The sequence below is a fragment of the Nicotiana tabacum genome, chromosome 11 (assembly GCF_000715075.1).
Source record: "Nicotiana tabacum cultivar K326 chromosome 11, ASM71507v2, whole genome shotgun sequence".
Taxonomy (NCBI): Eukaryota; Viridiplantae; Streptophyta; class Magnoliopsida; order Solanales; family Solanaceae; genus Nicotiana; species Nicotiana tabacum.
In genome coordinates, this window is record NC_134090.1 from 126,280,930 (window position 1) to 126,301,411 (window position 20,482).

At 37.8% G+C, this 20,482-nt stretch overlaps 1 protein-coding gene across 2 annotated transcripts; it reads right to left on the reverse strand.

Annotated features, from left to right (window-relative positions):
- Window positions 1–9,508: 9,508 nt before the first annotated feature.
- On the reverse strand, window positions 9,509–18,341 carry LOC107804835 (cytochrome P450 97B2, chloroplastic). 2 transcript variants are annotated; one of them, XM_016628769.2, is made up of 14 exons: window positions 17,831–18,341; window positions 17,117–17,297; window positions 16,429–16,536; window positions 15,491–15,575; window positions 14,180–14,418; window positions 13,839–14,012; window positions 12,496–12,543; window positions 12,296–12,355; window positions 11,976–12,062; window positions 11,590–11,678; window positions 10,768–10,859; window positions 10,386–10,447; window positions 10,087–10,233; window positions 9,509–9,997 (listed from the first exon to the last, which is right to left on the reverse strand). In XM_016628769.2, exons 1-14 carry the CDS (start codon window positions 17,989–17,991, stop codon window positions 9,776–9,778), a joined length of 1,755 nt encoding a protein of 584 aa, XP_016484255.2. In that variant the 5' UTR covers window positions 17,992–18,341; the 3' UTR covers window positions 9,509–9,775. The 2 variants fall into 2 exon arrangements, with proteins under 2 accessions (XP_016484255.2, XP_016484256.1); XM_016628770.2 differs by lacking the exon at window positions 16,429–16,536 and having other exon boundaries at window positions 17,831–18,275.
- Window positions 18,342–20,482: the final 2,141 nt, after the last annotated feature.

Sequence of the window (20,482 nt, forward strand, 5' to 3'; positions counted from 1 at the left end):
TGCCATCGTCGTCCATGGCGGCACTGCCTTCCCGCCATTGACGCTGCCCGACTAGTCGAGCTTTCTGCTTGCTCGCCGTTTGCGTTGTCATCAACCAAGCAGGCTGCTTCAGGCTTTGCCATTGTCGTCCATGGTGGCTGCCTTCATCTTCTTCGCAACATCCAGTCTGCACTGCCCCGTCCCCAGCTGTCGTGTCTTTGTTTCACTACTGCCCGTCCAGTCGAGCAAGCATCGACGACTCGGGGTGCTGCTGCCTTCTGCTTCATTTTCAAACGATGCCAAACGACCATCTCCTTTGGTCATTTGTTCGTTCGTCGTTGAGTTCGTTGTTGAGTCCGGGCAGATTTATTCCCATTTGAGGTTTGTCGAAACAGTCCATACAATCGAATTCGTCGTTGTTCATCTCCGGTTAGTAGTTTTTCGAGTTTTATTTTTTGCCCATATTTTGTTTTGTTATTTTCGAATCTAAAATCGGCAAATGTTTGTTTTGTTTATCGTTTGAATTAATTTTTAGTTCATGTTCATGTGTTGTTTGTTAAATTTATTTTTCAGATTCCAAATGAAAGATTAATTACTTGTTTTTCATGTTTATTTTATGTTCGTATTATTGTTGAAGTGAATATTTGTTAGTTTAATGTTTGTTAGATTCAAATTGAAATTTAATTAATTATTTCTTCAATTTGTTTCATGTGTTATGTATTTTCCAGAAAATATTAATGTTGTTTGAATCGTTAGAATCCGTCATGTTTGTTGCTTAAAAACAGATTTAATTCATGTTCATCTTTGTTTGAAGTTCATGTTTAAATCCAGTGATTTAATGTGAGTTTATGTTTGTCTTTGATTTGTTAATTTAGTATTTTGTTGTTTGTATTGTTGTGTTCTTGCTCATACATTCATGGTCTAAATTAACTAGGATTGGTTCCCGATATGGTTAATTCATTCCATTAATTTTGAGTTGTGTTGTTCATGGTGTTCATATAATTGTTGTTGAAGATTGTTGAGAAATTGGTCATCTTGATCATATTTTGGTCAAGTTATGATTAATTGAGTGTTTAGAGTTGATGGGGGTAATTTGGTAAATTGCATTGCATTCGGGGGTAGATTTGTAATTGCAATAAGGTTGGAGGGGTAGTTTGGTAATTGAACATTATTTTGATTCTTTATGTTAAGCATGAGGGACAAATATAATGGGGTGGGGTTTTTGATGTACTTGTTTAATATAATGGGGGACAAGACAAAACATAATGGGGAGGAATCTTGTACTTGTTTAATGTAGGCATGGGGGACATATTGTAATGGGTTGGTAATGTGGCATTTATTTAATGTAGGCATGGGGGACAAAGTTTTAAAATAAAGAAGACATTTGATAGTGGGACAAAGCATGCCATTGGGGGAATAATTTGGGGGTTGGGAATTGAAGACTTGTCTTGCTATATATAGAGTGATTCTTGACATTAAAAGGAGAGATTTTTGGGGGGAGAGAAAAAGAGTTGAATATTATTGAGAGGATTTTTAGAGAGAGTTGACTGATTTCTTTTTACACTTGAGAGTTGACATACTTTTATACTGGGAGAGAGTTTGTGATAGTAAAAGAGAAAGACAATTTGAACTTTCACTCGAACAATTCTGTTTGCTTTTCTTCGAGTGTCATTCAAAAGTCAGAAACTACTGCATCTCGTATCTTTTCTCTCTTCTGCTTTGACTGCGATTGTACTTTTGCACTGCTGAGTTTTCAATCTGTTACTGGGTTATTCTACTGGTTTTTACTGGTTTTGCGGTGTTGCTGAACCTGCTGTTGCCGCGTTATTACTGTCGCTGACTCCTACTTCTTTTGTTCTTGTACTGCTGTTTCCAGGTACACATTTGTACAATCTCGGCTTGAAGCAAAAAATGAAATATTAATCAGGCTTTGTTCTTGTTGAAGCCGAACTGTTTAGATTTGTTGTTTGAATATAATTTTCCTTTCTTTATATAAAAATGTAGTCGATTTATTAATAAGTAATGGATTGCATATGTATAACTTCTTCATCTAATAATGTTAGTTGAATTAATCTGTTTTTGATATTATTGTGTATCTATCTCATGCTCTAGTATTAGTAAATAATAGAATGTAGAATTAAAGCAGTTTTTCCTTGTACAAACGCGATCGCAATTTTCCGTTCACATTAGTCGTAACTTAATAAATAAGTTACGTTTTTCAGCATGTAAATAATTAAGAAATTTTCTTTTATTTTAGAGATGAACTTAATAGAAAATATAGTCACTGTAGGTTTATCCTTTTAAATAAAAATGAGACGAGCCTCGACAAACAAAAATGCACAAGCTGCGGGGCCCTCTAAATGTATATATTAAAATACTTAGAATTCGGGACAGGCCGTTTAGCGAATTTTACGGCCTTCCCAAAATAACAATACGCTAGTTGCTTTAGGTGCACCTTTAATAATTTAACCTTCTTAAACACGGGTGCACATTGATGTGACCCAAATCCGAATCTCAACGGAGTCAAAATGTGTCGACGACCACGGGTGCATTGATTGTGACGTGGTTCGAGATGCATTTTCACGACGTTGCAATTCTATAAAAATAAATGATAATAATAAAAGCGGTTTAAACTTAATAAAAGCACGAAAGTCATAACATATATTTAAATCAGATATTTAGCCATTATAACAATTTAAGCGACCGTGCTAGAACCACGGGATTCGAGGGTGCCTAACACCTTCCCTCGGGTCAACAGAATTCCTTACTTAGAATTTCTGGTTCGCAGACTTCATTTGGAAAAGTCGAATATTTTCCTCGATTTGGGATTCAAGATAAACCGGTGACTTGGGACACCAAAAGCCAAACCTTTCCCAAGTGGCGACTCTGAATTAAATAAATAAACCCATTTCGAATATTGTCACTTAAATTGGAAAAACTCCCTTGCGCATTTAACCCTTCGGGGCGGGCGCGCAAAAAGGAGGTGTGACACTAAGAACAGGTTTTGACATCACGAACTTGATGGGATTTGCTTTAGAAACAAGACGGACAACATGAGCTTGAAAGTAGTGCTTCAACTTTTGAATTGAGAAGACTAGCGCCAAACACAACTTTTCAATTGGCGAATAGTTCAACTCGTTAGGTGTCATCATCCTGCTCAAGTAGTAAAGAGAGTTTTCTTTCCCCTCACTATTTTCTTGGGCCAATAATGCTCCAACAGACCTTTCCTACGCCGCAATGTATAGTATCAATGGCTTTCCTGGTATAGGAGCTGCTAAAACTGGAGGCTTCATCAAGTAGGTTTTGATACTTTCGAAGGCATTGCTACAAGCTTGATCCCATTGGAAAGGAACACCTTTCTTCATGAGGTGACTAAATGGTTGGCACCTCCCAGCCAGGTTTGATATGAATCTTCTAAGGTATGCTAGCTTTCCTCGCAGACTCTTCAATTCATGGATATCTCGAGGCTCAGGCATTTTCAAAATGGCATCCACTTTGGCTTGATCAATTTCGATCCCTCGATGTCGGACAATGAAACCAAGGAACTTTACAGAAGTAACTCCAAAGGCACATTTCAACGGATTTATCCTAAGTTGGTACCTCCGAAGCAATTCAAATACCATCCTCAAGTCTTTCATGTGGTCACCCTTCTATCTTGATTTTACCACCAAGTCGTCAATATAGCATTCGACATTCTTGTGGAGAACATAATCGAAAATATTCTGCATAGCCCTTTGGTAAGTAGCACCAGCATTCTTCAAGCCAAAAGGCATTACCTTGTAGCAATAAATACCCTTGGGGGTGCGAAATGCAGTAAGCTCTTCATCTTTTGGTGCCATGCGAATTTGGTTATAGCCCGACGAACCATCCATGAAAGACATTGCCTCGTAACCAGTAGTAGCATCGATCATCAGCTCTAGAATAGGAAGCGGGAATTCATCTTTGGGACATGCATTATTGAGGTCCCTGAAGTCAATACATACTCGAATCTGGCCATTCTTCTTCCTTACAAGGACAATACTTGAAACCCATGTTGGGTATTTAACTTCCCGAATAAATCTAGGTTCAATGAGTTTGTTAACTTCAGTTTCAATCAGGGGAACCAAGTCTGGCCTAAAACGCCTTTGAGCTTGTTTAACAGGGCGAGCACCATTTCTGACTGCAAGGTAATGGACTACTACTTTCGGGTCCAAGCCAGGCATCTCTTTGTAACTCCAAGCAAAGATATCCCTGAATTCTTTGAGTAACTCAATATAAGTGCTCTCTTCATCAGCTTCTAGTAAAGCACTTAGGTAGGTGGGTCTTGGTTCCTCATCGGTGCCAAGGTTAACTTCTTTTAAGGCATCAACTGTCGTCTTCACTCCTTCTTCAAGTTCAGGTAGATCATCTTTCGCATCTTCATCTTCTCGAGGGTCCCCATCATTGAAGGATATGTGATAACACGACAAAATATCCTCCAATTCCACATTATCTTCCATCGAAGACGAAACACCATTCTCGCCTTGTACAGTGATATGATACGAATAACCTACACTTTCTTCATCTTCGTTACATTCCACAGTATATGGCTTTACCTTCAGTACTTCTTCACATGAAACCACCAGTTTTGTTTGTCGCCTCATTCTGGAAGGAACCAAACTTTGGAAATCCTTAGAGATCTCCTGAATTTTGGGTGAAGCGGGTGTTCTTGTATTTCGATGATTTCTCTGGAATTTATTCCCCTTCTTTAATGGACCAAATCTCTCAAATACAGAAGTTCTCACAGTTGATTTTCCAAGCCGATCAAAGATAGAAGGCCTATTAGAAGCGGTAGATTCGTCTTCTACAGTGATATAATTGCTACTTGCCCTTCTTATTGATATGCGCACTGGTGACGGTTGCTTGTATCCCAGACCTTCACGGGGTTGCCTCGTTGCAGCTTCTGATGGGAGATTTCCTAACTTTGACGGCTCGTTGGGATTGTATCCAGCTTTTGCAAATACTTGTAAGCGTTAGGATCAAAACCTTCATCTGTTCGTTTTGTAGGGAGTGCCACATTCTACAAACGATTTTGGGCTACAAACCCTGCAAACGGCTTTGAGGACAACTTTACTGCCTCAATTCGTTTTACCGGAAGAGTTAACTCCCTGAGCATCTTGGTTTGGAGATTATGTGATCCGCCCTCGTCTTTCTTCCTTTTAGGGACATATTGGAGCGCGGGACTTACTTTTTTTCCATAAGGCGCAATACCCCCTTTATGAGATTTACTCATGTTGGCAGGTGCCTCCTCAGTAACAGTTTTGGCTTTACCAATAGTCACATCAGCTCTTTTAGTTATGGGTTCGTCATTCTTGCTTTTCGTACCATCATCAACTTTTAGCTCCTTCACAATGCGGTTCTTCAAGTAGAACTTTGCATCGGCAAAGTGTGACTCAGCCTCGGTGAATGGCTCATCATCGGCAACTATCGTCTTCTCGACTTCACCCTCGTAGTATTTTAAACATTGATGGTAGGTAGATGGAACAACTTTATTCTCATGTATCTAAGGCCTCCCAAGCAAAACATTGTATGAAGTTTTCGCGTCGATCACATGCAGCCATGCACTTGATTGCATATCTTCAATAGTGATTCCCAGCCTGATCGCGCCTATGGCTCTTTGCCCCCCTTGGTTAAATCCTTGGATCGTCACACGACTTTCTGAGAGTTTGTTCATGGGAATACCAAGTTCTTTCACAGTATGGATTGGCAAAATGTTCACTGAGGATCCTCCATCAACCAAAATCCGATTTACCCTTTCATCACGCATATAGCCAACCAGGTACAATGGGCGGTTATGAGGAGTGTCACCTAGCAAAAGATCATCATTTGTGAACGTGACCTTTTCCTCACAAGCATTAACTTCTTGAGGAGTGGACTCGATGGGCTTTTCTAAAGATGGTGCCAATGGTAGGTCATCACTCTTTTCTTCCCCTTTGTCAGCATGGCAACAAGAGGCATCAATGCCCTCATGGGAAATCTTCGTGCGAAACCAACTTGGTAAAAACTCCTCCAAGGTCACTGGATTTCGTGGCTTTTGAGGGTGGTGCATCTCCACTTTTGCTTTCTTCAAATGCCTAACTGGATTCTTTTTTATTGGTCTTTTTACCATCATCTTCCTTGTTGGTTGTTCCACTAATTCTTTTTGTGGCGCCTACGACGAGTCACCAATGTCCAACCTTCATCATCATCAGGTTAGTTGACTTCAGCTTTGTCGCTCTCCAGTAATTCTTCATTTTTACTTTCTTTAAAATTACATAATTCACCGGGACTGAATGTGCCAAAGGTGATAGAGACTTGGTTTGCGCTTGTTTTCTCATCTTCAAGCACGATCTTCTTTTTGCGAGCCAAGTCCATGACTTTATCCTTGAAGATAAAGCACTTCTCTAGAGGGTGGCTTACAAGTCGGTGATATTTGCAGTAGTTTGGGTCATTTGTTTTCCTAGCTTCATTTGGTCGCTTCATCTCCGGAAGCTCGATGAGATTTAACTCGACGAGTTCTTCGAAAATGGCTGGCACATCAGAATCCAGGAATGGGTACTCTTTCTCTTACATTTCTTTTAGAGTCAGCTTCCCACTTGGCTTATCTTGAAACGAAGTGGATTTCATACTCTGCTTCTTGCTCTCCTTCGTCGTGAACTTCACAAGTGACATATTGACATTCATAGCTTCTTTGCTTTCAGACTTGGGTACGAACTTGCCCCACTTCCTAACTTCTTGCTTGTCATTCACTTTGCGAGTTTCATAGATGGGTAGCCTTTCATTTCCAGCGGAAGCCATGCTCAATTCCATGTCATGGGCACGAGTTGCAAGTTCTTCAAATGTGCTAGGCTTGATACCTTGCAAGATGTAGTGCAATCCCCAATACATGCCTTGGATGCACATCTCTATACCTGAAGCTTCACTAAGCCTGTCTTTGCAGTTGAGGCTTGCATTCCTCCAATGATTAATAAAGTCGATAACTGGTTCCCCCTTTCGTTGACGAGTATTTGTAAGATCTATCATACTCACCGTGCGTCTTGTGCTATAAAAGCGATTGAGGAACTCTTGCTCTAGTTGATCCCAGTTGTCGATAGATCCAGCCTCGAGGTCCGTGTACCAGTCAAAAGCATTTCCTTTTAGCGAGCGAACAAACTGCTTGATGAGGTAATCTCCATAAGTCCCAACATTGTTGCACGTCTCAACGAAGTGCGCAATATATTGCTTTGGGTTACCTTTACCATCAAACTGTTGAAACTTCGGAGGTTGATAGCCAGCAGGCATCTTCAACATATCGACCCTTGCAGTGTACGACTTTGCATATGTAAGGGAGAATTTGGCAACAACTTCATATTTGTTCTTAATGGTTCCTTCGATGAACTCCTTCAGTTGATCGATTGGAATCATCCCTTCAGATGAGACATGGATAGCCTTAGTGGATGCTGCTTGTCTTGGGGGAGAGTCACTCTCTAGAACTTTTGGGAGCTTGCCGGGTGCATGGGTAGATTCTTCTTCCATCAAGATTCTCACCCTGTCTGTTAGCTTGTCAATTCTAGCCTCTTGATTTTGCATGCATTTGGTCAAGCCAGCGATTGCTTCCGTCAAGTTTGCCAACTGCTCCTCCATAGATAAAGTGTTTGTCACCATGGCTTGCATGATTGTCGTCGATGACGGAGAGTAGCATGGATTTTCATACAGATTGATCCTTGACTGGCTCACGCTATGTGGTGTAAGTGGGGAGGATCCATCGCTTGAAACATCATCATCTTCCCTCACAACAGTGTGCTTGGAGCCGGAGAGGTCAAGCAGAGCAAGAGTTTTCTTGATCTTTTCAGCAACATCGCTTCCTCCTTCAGATCCATTTGTGGAAGATCTTGCTCCTTTTGAGGATGAAGATCCAAAAACAGGGGTTGATGCGGACGACAGTTGGGGTGCTTGTTGTCCTAAAGAGCTTGCTTTGCTCCTCGTAACTGGTCCAAAGCTTCCAAAGGTGACATCGAGGATGTTTTCCACATCAGCATAGAACCTGGAGTTAGCAACCTTGGTGGATGTTGATTTGGAGTTGATTTTCTTCGAAGCCATTTCAATGTTCTTGAACTTTGGTGATTGAAAAGTTGAGATGAGAGGTAGAGATTGTCCCACTGGGCGTGCCAGAATTTGTAGACAATAAATTTGCGTCGAAAAAATAAAATCAAGACCGAAAAATATCGCAACAATCGTAGTATTTTATTTCAAATATTTGAGTGTTACAATCTCTATGATTCCTCTGATTCTACTTTTCTAGTATAAATTCAAGGGCCTTTGAGCTTGATCTTGAATTGTAATTTGATTTATCCGTCACGAACACTTTGATTGTTGCCACGAATTTTATCACAAACAAGTAGCCTTGATCTTTAACGCCTTGTATTTGATTTGACTTCGTTCTTGATCTTGATACTTGAATTGTTCTTCGTTCTTGATCTTGAATACTTGAATTGTTCTTCGTTTTTGAACTTGAACTTGATTGCTTGAAGCTTGAAACTTGTAGAGAAATTTGCGGCGTTTGATCCACGAGCTCTCTCTTGCTTCTTGTTATAACTTCTGGTGTCTTCTCTAAGTTATGAAGACCCCTATTTATAGTTGTGGAAGGGAGCAGTTGTGATAAGAACAAAATCTTTCCGACCAATCAAATTAAATTGTGACATGGCCGCATTTGATTGGCCAGAACATGTCACTTGCACACCTGGCCTTTTAGCGTGACTGGACATGCCTTGTCATTTTGACACGTGGCATGGTCCTATTGGCTCTTCCGCTTGACTTGGCGCGCCACGTCATTTGACACGTTGCACCAAACTGGGCCTCTAGAAAGATGACATCTTGGGCTTATTGAAGTGGGCTCATCACTTTAGCCCAATTAAATGGGTTAGCCCAATGGATTAAAACTTATTTATTTAATCCATATATATTGGACTTATATAATTAATGCAATTATATTAGCCCATATATTTATTTGGACCAATATATCTTGAATTTAAAATATAGTCCAAATTATTTTATGAATTTAATTTTAATAAAATTTATATGCCTACACATGCATAGAATTTAAACTTAAAAAAGAAAGTGATTCTCTCTTTCTATTTATTTAACCATTCGTATTCAAAACAAATTACCTATATCAGGATAGTGGCTAGAGGTGAAGGAATTTCATTCACCTCAAAGCACTCTTTTTTGTGGTGAAAGAGTTAACTCTCCCTAAGCTCATTTAATGTGACAGAACTTTTCGTTAGGTAGTTAAACAATCCTTTTTCAACTGCACCTTCTCAAACATTTTTAAAATGTCTCTAATAAGAAAATATTGATGTGTATAATTATATTTAATTTTTAAATGCGTCATTTATTTCAAAAATAATTAAAGAATTGATGTCTTGATTTCACTTGAATATAAATGTTTTGACTCGTTTCCGAACCTCACTCTTTTTGTAACAAGGGAATGAAACACATAAATTGAGGGATGCTGATATTTTCTATTAATGTTATATGAAAAAGAGCTAATGACTTTGGCACAAATTTTGCATTTTGTCTATTCAAAAGATCCAAAATTTAAGCGTATGTGTAAAAGTGGCATCTAATTTGATGCAAGCTGTTCTCTCCTACAATCATAATACAAGATAATAAAATCTTGGCTGAATGCTTTTATGGACTCCCGTCCTCATAGAATATACGCCTCAACTTTGTCATTATGAGTAGCACTATGGTCATAATTTGCTAAGAATAATGCAGTTGCCAGAATTGTTGACTGTGATAGGATATTATTATCCTTAATTCAAACATTTGACCTCTTCTTTAATTTGCACCACAAGCCAGTCTTCGTATGAATAGTTGCTCCGGTAACTAGTTCTACGGACTCGGGAGATCCTCTCAGCTCCACATCAAACTTCTGCAGCAACATTGCCAATGCTATTGTTGACTCCATAAGTGCAAACTGGTCACCAACACACTTTCTTGGTCCCCCACCAAAAGGCAAGAAAGCAAAATCTGATATAATCTGATCATGCAGACGATAAACCACATTGGTAAAAACAAAGAAACTGGAAATGAAACTGCTGTAAAAATAGTTGAGAAACAGAATGGCACCTCATTTGGGTATAATGCTCCAGGACTTCTAGATGGATCAAAACCTGCCCACCCTTCAATGGAACTTTCCTTTGGTACTAGGAACCTCTCAGGTTCAAATTCATTAGGTTTGTCCCAAAGGTATGGTGATCTATGAAGATTATATACCTGCTTGGATGTATTAAAAGTGTCAATTCAATTCATCTAGATATTCGTCAACCACTAGTTCAATTGGTAAAGACTCAAGAATAGAGCCACTCAGATACTCAAATACTTTGGGGAAAACTATCAAAGGTAAAGGTAAAGAACTGCAAACTTACAGATAGGAAAACATCAGTGCCAGCTGGAATTTCATATCCATCCTTGTCACCATTATAGCCCCCTGTAGAGTTGATAACAATAGGGTGGGAAGGTTTAAACACAATGATCATACTCTATTCACAGGGTTTTGACCCTTGATAAAAAAAACCAAAGGATGTGGAAAAATATGCCAGAGAAAATAACTGCTTGCAAATGGAAAGAGAGCCACCTATGCAAAAAAAAGAAAGAAAAAAAAAACGGAAAGAGAGCCACGGCCCACAGACACAGGTGTGCTAGAGCATGCAAATGCCCTAGCATAAGAGAATAGAAGAATATGTATAAGACTACTTGGGTCTAGTTCCCAGAACTAGGAGATAATCAAATCAGCAATGGGGATCTTACCTGGTAGTTTATCTGATTTAAGGGAACGTCTAATAAGTAGTGGAGGTTGTGGATACAAGCGCAGAGATTCCACAACAATAAGCCGCAAATATCTGATAGCATGGAAATATGATATACCGTCAAGAAGCATTACAGGTCATGCAAAAGAAATCCTAAAATTTTCTGCACCCAAACTGATAGGTAATCCTTAAAAACTTCATCTAATTGCTAACAGTACTATATCAGCAGTCCGTCTTTTCAATTCAGCTGTATATCAAGCCTTCGTTTGCCTTTCCATGATTTTAGTAATTACTTCATTCCACGTGATTTTACCTTCTTCTTCCTCTATTTTCCAGGTGAATTATTGTTCATGTTTTCAGTTGTACAGCCATGTCTTCCTCATATGGTCTAACCAACATAACTCTATTTAGTCTCTATAATCACTGTTTTAACTATTAGCCAGATATTCTTCATTCCTTACCTTATTCTTTCAGATTGCACATCATCCATTGTAACATTCTTACGTAATGTATTACTTAATTTAAGAGAGCAGCAAAATTAGATAATTTCATATGGTTCTGTTGCCTCATTTGATACCAAAGCAATTGTTTGTTACTTTGACATCTCAATATAGATAACAAAACACACCTACTAGATATCATATGCTACGTCAACTCAAGAAAATATTTCATCTTAAAACTAAGGAAAGAGTAAGCATACCACCTATATTAACGAGAAGCATAGGCCCACGGAGGGGAAGTACAGAGGTTTACATTTTGAATGCAGACGACAAAAGTGATTGCTCCTTGTACAAGAAGCAGTATCGTAAGCTCGATAACTTACTCTAATTTTTTAAGAAACTCAAAGGTTGTCCTTCCTTGACCAAGCACTGCATCAATCTCTGACTGCGCTTTCTTCATTTTGACTGGATGCTTCAGGATAATTTATCAAAGTGACATTAGCCACGATGCCCATGGTCCACTTTGAAGGAATTTGGGGTAGAAGGAATCGACTTAGGGAGATTCATTAAAATTGAAGCAAAAAAATTGAAAAGTGGCAAATAAGAGAATGAACAAGTACATTTTACGTAAGGGACTTGTAAATTCCCTGTGCAAACTAGTATACGTAAAATTCAAACTACAACCTTTAGTGTGAAAAATTCTTGTTTATGTATTTCATTTTTTGCAACAGTATAAAATATTTTTAATTTGGGTTGTAACAAACCATACTTGTGCTAGAAGGAAAACAGCCCACGTAAGAACAGCAGCAGTTGTTTCATGCCCAGCAATCAGCATCGTCATCAAGTCATCTCTTAGCTGTCCAAAGAAATTAGTGACATGGCTGAGATAGATATGTACAATAAACTACTAACATTCCATGAATTTTGGTCCACAAAAGAGATCCCATGAATACCCTCATGCACTTCTATTATGTTATTGAGGAATCAATCCTACTTTTATAAATAAAATATACATAAATTTGGTGATTGTGACAATTTGCTCTCACTTTATGACCAAAAAACTTATAGAAAGGGAATCAGATATTTTACCTGACGATCATCAACATCAACACCCCTCATATCAACTAAAAACCGCAAAAGACTTGCATCCTGCAAACTTTAGAAGTTACAATGCCAAGACTCACTGATCCGGATTTTGCAACGCTGTTCAAAAAAATTTTACACTACGCATACCACCCAAAAGAACGAATAAAATAATTAGAAGAAGAAGAGGAAAAAGAAGCAAAAACCTTAAGATTTAAGTAATCCCTTTGCTGTAGTTTCTCGACTTCTGCTTCCTGCAACAGAATTCAACAAGAATTAAGCCAAGACAGGATAAAACAAGAATTAAGCTAAGACAGAATATAAAAAACATTAAGCTAAGACAGAATACAACAAAGAATTAAGCTAACGTGCAGTATAACTCTTAAGTTTAAAAATATCTGCGGAGGTCCTTTGTTTGTTTATTTTTTCTCAAGGTAATTCATTTTCACATCTACAGCTACAGAGAACGGGAGGCTATTCTAATCTTTGCAAAAAATCTACTGCTGTGCATTATCTGGAAAAATAAGGTTTTTGCCTCACAAGCAAATTAAGAAAGAAGATATCAGACAAACTAAGCGTCCCACTCAGCCAGTTTCCTTGTAATTTATGTGCCTGCTTGCTGGTTGATGGTTAGTTGTTTAAGTGGACTGCACCTTTTCTTCCAGTTCAATCATATATACAAAACATTTCAATGACATTAGTTCGTCATGTGTGCATAGGAGTTAGTTTCTTATTTTAGTTTTTCTTTCTCCTTCATATTCATCAACCACTCTTGACTAAAATATAACAGTAGAGTTAAACAAAATTTTCATTATTTTATAGAATAATGATTGTTTTGAATATCACCTATATTCTTCTTAAACTCTGTTCCATCTTTTTGTACTTTTTCCCTTATTGCTAGAAGGGGAGGGGTGACTATGTCCGGCTGTCTGGGAAATTTAAACATTATCAGAAAGTAGCATAGTTCATTCCGATAACAATCACTCAATCAACTAAGCCACAATCTAATTTAGTTGGGGTCAACTATATTAATCCTGTGTCCATTCCGCTCTATTCAGGTCCATTTTGTTTCAGTATTATATATTTTGGTTTTAAGGTTAATTGGGTGTCTTCAAAACTAGAGAGTCCAAAACTCATATTTACCTGTACACGAGCATGTGAGTCTCTAAACAAATTAAAAAGATTCTTGACTAAAAACAATTTAACAATATAACAAACCAATGTTGCTATGCACCCAAAGATATGCCTGACTATTTCACTTGCAGAATTTATTTTAACAATGCAAGTGTTATTGGCTTGTGATATACGATAATAATCCTAAAGCATACAGATGATCAAACAGGCTTGGCTTAGCATGAAAATATCAAACCATACTAATATATGGAAGTACAGTCTGATGAGTGGTATGGTGCATGTTGTGGAATAAACCAATTATCAACAAGGCATTAAATAGAGTAAATAAGTTCAAAGGAAGCTTCTATTATTGACAGTTGTCTACAAAATGTGAAATTTCTAAATGCTCAGATAATGGCAGTGTTCATCCTCTCACCTCCCTGGTCTCTTTTGCATTTTGTATAAGTCCATCAAGGCAGTCATTGATGACCTTCAGATCATTCTGGAACTTTCGCTGCCGAGGAACTAGCCATCTTGCCAGAGGGATTTTCCAATAGGGGATGTAGAAAGTAGAACGATGCTCAGCTTCAAAAAGAGTACCATATACTGCCTGCAAATTTCATGAAAACAACTCTCAGTTTTTCATATGGAGGAAGAAGGTGAGAGAGGGGTGGGAAAAACATGGAATGCTAATAATATTTCTTAATGATTTCAGCATATTGAGAAAGTAAAGGTAGCATCTTCATAAAACCAACAAATACAGTTACATGGTCAGACCTGAATAACTGGAGACTCTTTAGTGATGGAACCAAAGTCATAATTGAAAACACCAAGCCCAATAATATCTAGTGCTAAATTTGAGAATTCTGCCTCGAGATCCAACTCAATTGCTTTCCCTCCTCGTGACTCTTCTTGTTCAAGAAGCTTATCAAATTTCAACACAGTTCTATCAGCACAGTCAGTGAATAATCTAGCCATAGCTTCCAGGTATGATGAGTGGAATCCAGGAGCAATAACTGTCAATCACAGCAGAGCTAATCAAATTATTTGAAGTGTGCATATGTCTTAAGTACGTAAATCCACACATTTGTATGCATACATCTACATATAGATAGAGAAGTACAAAGGAAAAAAGAAAATGTATGCACATATGACTGATCACAAACGCTTAGATTAATTTGTGTCAGAACTTCTTTACCTCGAAATATGGAGTCAAAGAAAAAGGCATAAATTACCGAGATGAACCTTTTTCTCTTTGGCTACACATCTTTTTCTTGAAAAGTAGGGAACTTAAGTGTCTTTCTTTTTTGTTTTTGCCTTTTTTATTTTCTTTATGTCATCTTTTTCTTGTTTTTGTTTGCATTAAGGTGGGAGGAGGGGGAGTCTAAGTATGCTAAATGCCACCACGCCTTGTAATCGATAGAATTGTTTGCTTGTAGAGAACTGAAGCAGAACAGGACTCATCTCTCAAATTTATTATTGGTTGGAGTGCCAGCATCCTCCTCTGTAAGACCTTTATTGGTGGTATTCTCATCTATTAGTCATTTTTCAACCTCATTTGACTAGTGATGAATATCATGATGATACTTTTGTGTTTCTGGACCACTGGAACAAATCACTGTCTTAACTTAGAATCGTAAAGGAAAGCTGAAAGCAGCGGTGCCACCCCTAATAACGAAAAGGCTATTAGATGACTTTGATGTCAGATATCATTCAAATTGTCCGGTTACAAAGGCACTGCACTTCTCTTGCATAACCAATTTATCACAATTGGGAACCATTCTATTTGACCATTCAGAGAACAGAAAAGAACAGGTATCATATGATATAAGAAACCTCTATTCTTAATCATGGAAAAGTCCAGTTGTGGTCAAGAATGACCATCAAATCAAATAAGCATCATGTTTTTAATGCATCAGGTACTGATCATGAAGAAAACAATGAATCACAGTCCAACTTGACCACATTAACCGATATATGTGTCAATAATTTCTACTGCAGGATTATTGGTAACACTTTAGCAGATTTTACGCCGAAAAAAAGTGGACAGAACCAGGGCCAACCCCATAAGACACATGCTTAAATTACCTCTTCTCCTCTGTTTCCATGTATCAAGGTCAGCAGGTATCAGCCCTTTTCCCATGATTGGTTCCAAGATTTCAGCAAGGACCCCCTGGTTAGAAATATGAAGACTCGGATTACAACATAAAATAGGTAAGTTAACTGAAATTCTTGCTATTGCCACTAAAAAGAAAATTATGCCAGTATATGCTTTAAATTCTATCAGCAAAATCCAGGTATCAACAAGACTTTCCTTTCTATCTAACAAGTTTTTTCTACCTAACAATTAAAAAGAAAAAAAGAAAGGTCATCAACAAGTTCTTAAATAACTATTGCTTTTCTTTAAAACAAAAAAGGCCTGGAATTACTATGGCTTAAAGTTGATAGAAGATAATGGGCATACATGCGATAAAAAAGAAAATGTAAATATGTAATATCAAGGTCAGCTTGAGTTCTTGTATACAGTAACTTTCTCCAAGGAACCAAGATAATTATTTTGGATGCACCCTATAACAAAGCAACAACCTATTGAGAGCCAAGGAGCAATTACTAGTTGTCTAAAGGTTCCACTAATACTCAATTTTTCATATTGATTTAAAGATAAAGCCAAATCTAATAAGCAATTCAGATAGTTAACTTTTAATCAGATCTTAACTCCCGCATGGGCCAATTGCATCCCTTCTATGCGGTAGAAGCAGTACAATGCAATTTAAAGAATATAAGAAAACTATCAATTATATATTTATATAAGAAGTAAGACGATGTGAAAGCCAACAGGCAACAGCTGATAAGCAGAGACAAGTTAAGATATGAGCACATACAAGTGCAGGCATGACCTTAGATATGTTAAAGAATGAGCAAAAGAGTTACAAAGAACAAAAGGGTAGGAGGTTTTCTGGGGGTTGGGGAGGAGGAGAGAGAGAGAGAGAGAGAGAGAGAGAGAGAGAGAAGTTATAGTACCAAACCTTGTCATAAGAAAATGCATTCTCGCGAAGAATGTACCTAGCAACAATGGGATCTGATACAACAACGAATGCCTTTGGTCCAAAAGCAAGTTTATAGACTGATCCATACTGTAAGCTCAACCAAAAGAAGGAAGAAAATTAAAATTTCACAAAGATAAAAAGGGGGACAAAAATGCATAGAAAAGTCCTATGGTATTTGTTGCAGATAGCTTTTCCAGTGAAAAACTAAATTCATCCATTTTCTCACTATAAAAAAATAAAAAGACTAGGCAACTTTGATGTGAATAAAGTACTCAACATATCGTAGCAAGTTCTTGACTGCCATTTATTATTATGAGGAAAGACTAAACACATGTTTGGCGCTTTGTTCCAAGTAACCAATTCATTCTAAATGAGCTGGTAACAATCAAAATAATCCTGTTGGCGTAGACATAAATCATAAATGGACATTATCAGTCTCCTCTCCTCCTTGATATTTCATGTTTCTATTTTCTCAAATTTTCTGTCAAATGATACTTTTCTTTCACTGATTAAAGCTTTACACCAACCCAACACTCGAGAAAATATCATCCAAAACAGTATCCTGACCATTGAGAAATGAATGGAAATAAAGAAACAGACAATGAAATCGTGTGCTTTTGCTCAAATGAATGCAAGGATAAGAGAGATTATCATACTAAAGAATAACCTTTATGAACCAATCATACAATGAGAAGAATAATGGACGGTCAAAAAGGTCAGACACTGCGCCTTCCGCAATAGGCATTGACCCAATGCTTCCCCCACTCAACATATTAGTGAGGAGATTGCTAGCATTATCAAATAAATTCATCTTTGTTTTCGGTTCATCTGTGCTTGTGGACTGGCATCTGCATTTCATAATAATCCTCAAATTCAGCCAAAAAAAAAAAAATATTCCCCAAAAATAATCACTAAATAGAATAAAAGATAAGAGGATTATCTTCTTTGAATCAAGATGGATGCTATCCTCAAATTCAATCCAAAAAGAATAACACGTTCCTATATTTGGAAACAATTAACTTTACATTTCTTACTTTACCCTTAATGAATTAACTTTTATAACAACACAATTGTTATATCATGTTTAAGACCACAAGTTTTAAAATTCTTCTGCTTTTTTCTTAAACCACGTGCTAATTCAAACTACAGCAACAACAACAACATATTCAATATAGTCCACGAGTGGGGCCTGGGAGGAGAGTGTGCTAATTCAAACTATATCACTTAAATTGAAACGGGTAAGTATTTAAACTAATGTTACAGAGAGGAAGGACAGCAGTAAAACTCGATTCCCATATGACTAAAAATATTGAATTCATAGCATCAACGAAAATGGAGCTACGACAAAAGAAGGTGAAAGTGAAAGTGAAAGAAAGAGTACCTGATTGAAGCTCGTTTTGGAGTAGAAAGTGTAGACTTGGAAGAAGAAGAAGAAGAAGTAGTAGGATAAGAAGAGGGAAAGTGGCAGAATCTTGAGGAACAACAATCACTCCGTCGATTCAACACAAGACATGTGTTGCTGCTAACAAACCCAGTTGCCATTTTCCCCTACCAGCAGAAAACCAACTATGCTGTGGATTGTGATGGATAGAGTAAGGTAGTGAAGCAAAGCAGAGAAGTGGAGGGAATTAGCAGTGAAAAAAACCCCACAATTTATTGAATACCTATACCTGAAACTGCCTTTTGCTTTTTTCTTTTATCAATATGAGTTTTAAGTTACTTTCACCGTGACCTACTATTAAGTTTTTGTTCAACTTCGTTTAGTGGAGTAACAACTCTTTTAGTGGGCAATTCAAATTCTTGGTCTGGTCACTCTTACCTCAACTTGTGTGCACTGCACGATTAGGAAAAGATTCTTAACTGAAAATTGAAAATTAGTATATTATTCTTTCTCTTTTTGGTTTGCCACATTTTTATTTATAATGTTATCCAAATGCGCCTATCCTCCACTTAAGGAGGAGCAATTCCGGTATGATGAAGACGCGTATCGCTTTTGCCCCAACTGTTTGTCTGAATGGCCAAAATATACAATTTCACCGTTTTCGGTGGAATATACCACGTCTCCCTCCACTCACTTTTTGTGACCCTTGTAGTTTGATAAATTGTCAAAAACTTCCACAAGATTTTGAAAAAGACAGACGCATCCCTTATGAAGTTGTACCTTTTCAGTGTTTAGGTCAAATTTTCGACTTTAATAAGCGTTTGGACAAGAAAATACATTTTTCTCTAAGGTTTTGAATTTTTTCTAGAACGAGACTATGACAAAACACTTAGTTTATAAACCTATGAAAATAATAAGCAGAAAGCAAACAGTATACAGACAAAATAAAGTAATAGAAAAACGAATAAAACAATAGAATACATAAAAAGGACTAATTAAGAGAACAAGGGTTCACGAAAATAATAATATAGCATGATCTATGAAGCAAATTCCACAAAGGAGAAGCACCATACATGAACTAAGCACAGTATATCATATCCGAACATAATGTCATTGCGGCGCGCAACCTGATCCAACACAATAATGTTGCGGCGAGTAACTCAATCCAATGGTCATATTATTGCGGCGTGCCATCCGGTCCAATTATAGCATTGTTGCAGCGTGCAACCCGATTCAACATACCAAGCCACATGAGAATACCCCTGGCGCAACATCCTCATACTTACTAACCACATGTATATCAACAACAAGCATGGTAAAGCGCATAACAATAACATCAAGAAGAACGAATAAGCATAATTTATTAAGAAAAAAGATAAATATGATCAAGGTGTCATAGGCATTTCAATATATTAAGAGTCAATCTTACTCATATATCTCAACAAGATCCATCTTGCTCGTATATCTCAATAAGACCCCAACAATTGGCCACTAACATGTGAATAATCAAGTAGTCTCGCAATTCAACACAACTTAAGAGAATAATATATGAAATAAATAAAGGCATGAATAAAACTAATCCTGCCCGCATGTTTTAAACCATAGAAATCGCATATATACTTGTCACCATGCATATGTGTCGTCCCCAATAATTTTAGCACGTAGCAAATAAACTATTTACAACCTAATTCTCTCAAGTCAAGGTTAACCAAGATATTTACCTGTTTCCGAAATAAGGTCAACATTGCAATACTGTTTTTTCTTTAAAACAAGCATCCAAACACTCGAATCTGGTTAAAACAAGATTTAGAAACCCTCATAGTATTAAAAAGATTTTATCTTTACCCTATTTAGAAAAGATACAAAAAAGTCAACCCGGACCCACGTGGTCGAAATCTAAAATAAAGAGCAAATCCCGATTACTCATTCTTTTTCGAGCTCAAATATGTAATAAGTTTCAAGATCCAACCTCAAATTGAGGTCTAAATCTCCAAATTATCTTTCTTAAGTTTCTACTCAAACCCCATTTTGACTCTTTTAAGCCATAGATTTAAGGGTAAAAATCTATGAAAAAAATCATATAAATTAGTCAAAAATAAGTTAGAGTTACTAACCCTTGAAGTTGGGGCAAAAATCTTCTCAACAATCACCTCTTTCCGTGGTCTAGGTCTCAACAAAAGGAGGAAAATTAGCTAATCTTGAAACCCTTCTCCTATTGCAGGTCTTAGATATTGCAGATGCAACAGGAACATTGGAGGTGCAAGAAGCGCAGCTGCGGAAAATGTCCTCACAGGTGCGACAGTGCATCGTTGTGGATACCGCAAGTGAGGCCCAAGCTTTGCAGATGCAAAGTTGCATCTGTGACCAAACACCCCTCATGCGCAACGCACACTTCACCTGTCCCAGCGCAGATGCGAAGCACCAAATGTAAATGCAACATCGCACTTGCGTACCATAGATCCGCAGCCGTGGCACCAGCCTGAGCCCCCAATCTTGCAGATGCGATCCATCACCTCGCAAATGTGGCCTCGCACATGCGCACAAGCAAGCTGTATGTGTGACCCAGTGTCTGGTCCCTCTCATTTCCAGATGCGAGCCAACCCACGCAGTGGCGACCTTGCACTTGCGAACCTGGTCATCGCAGGTGCGATA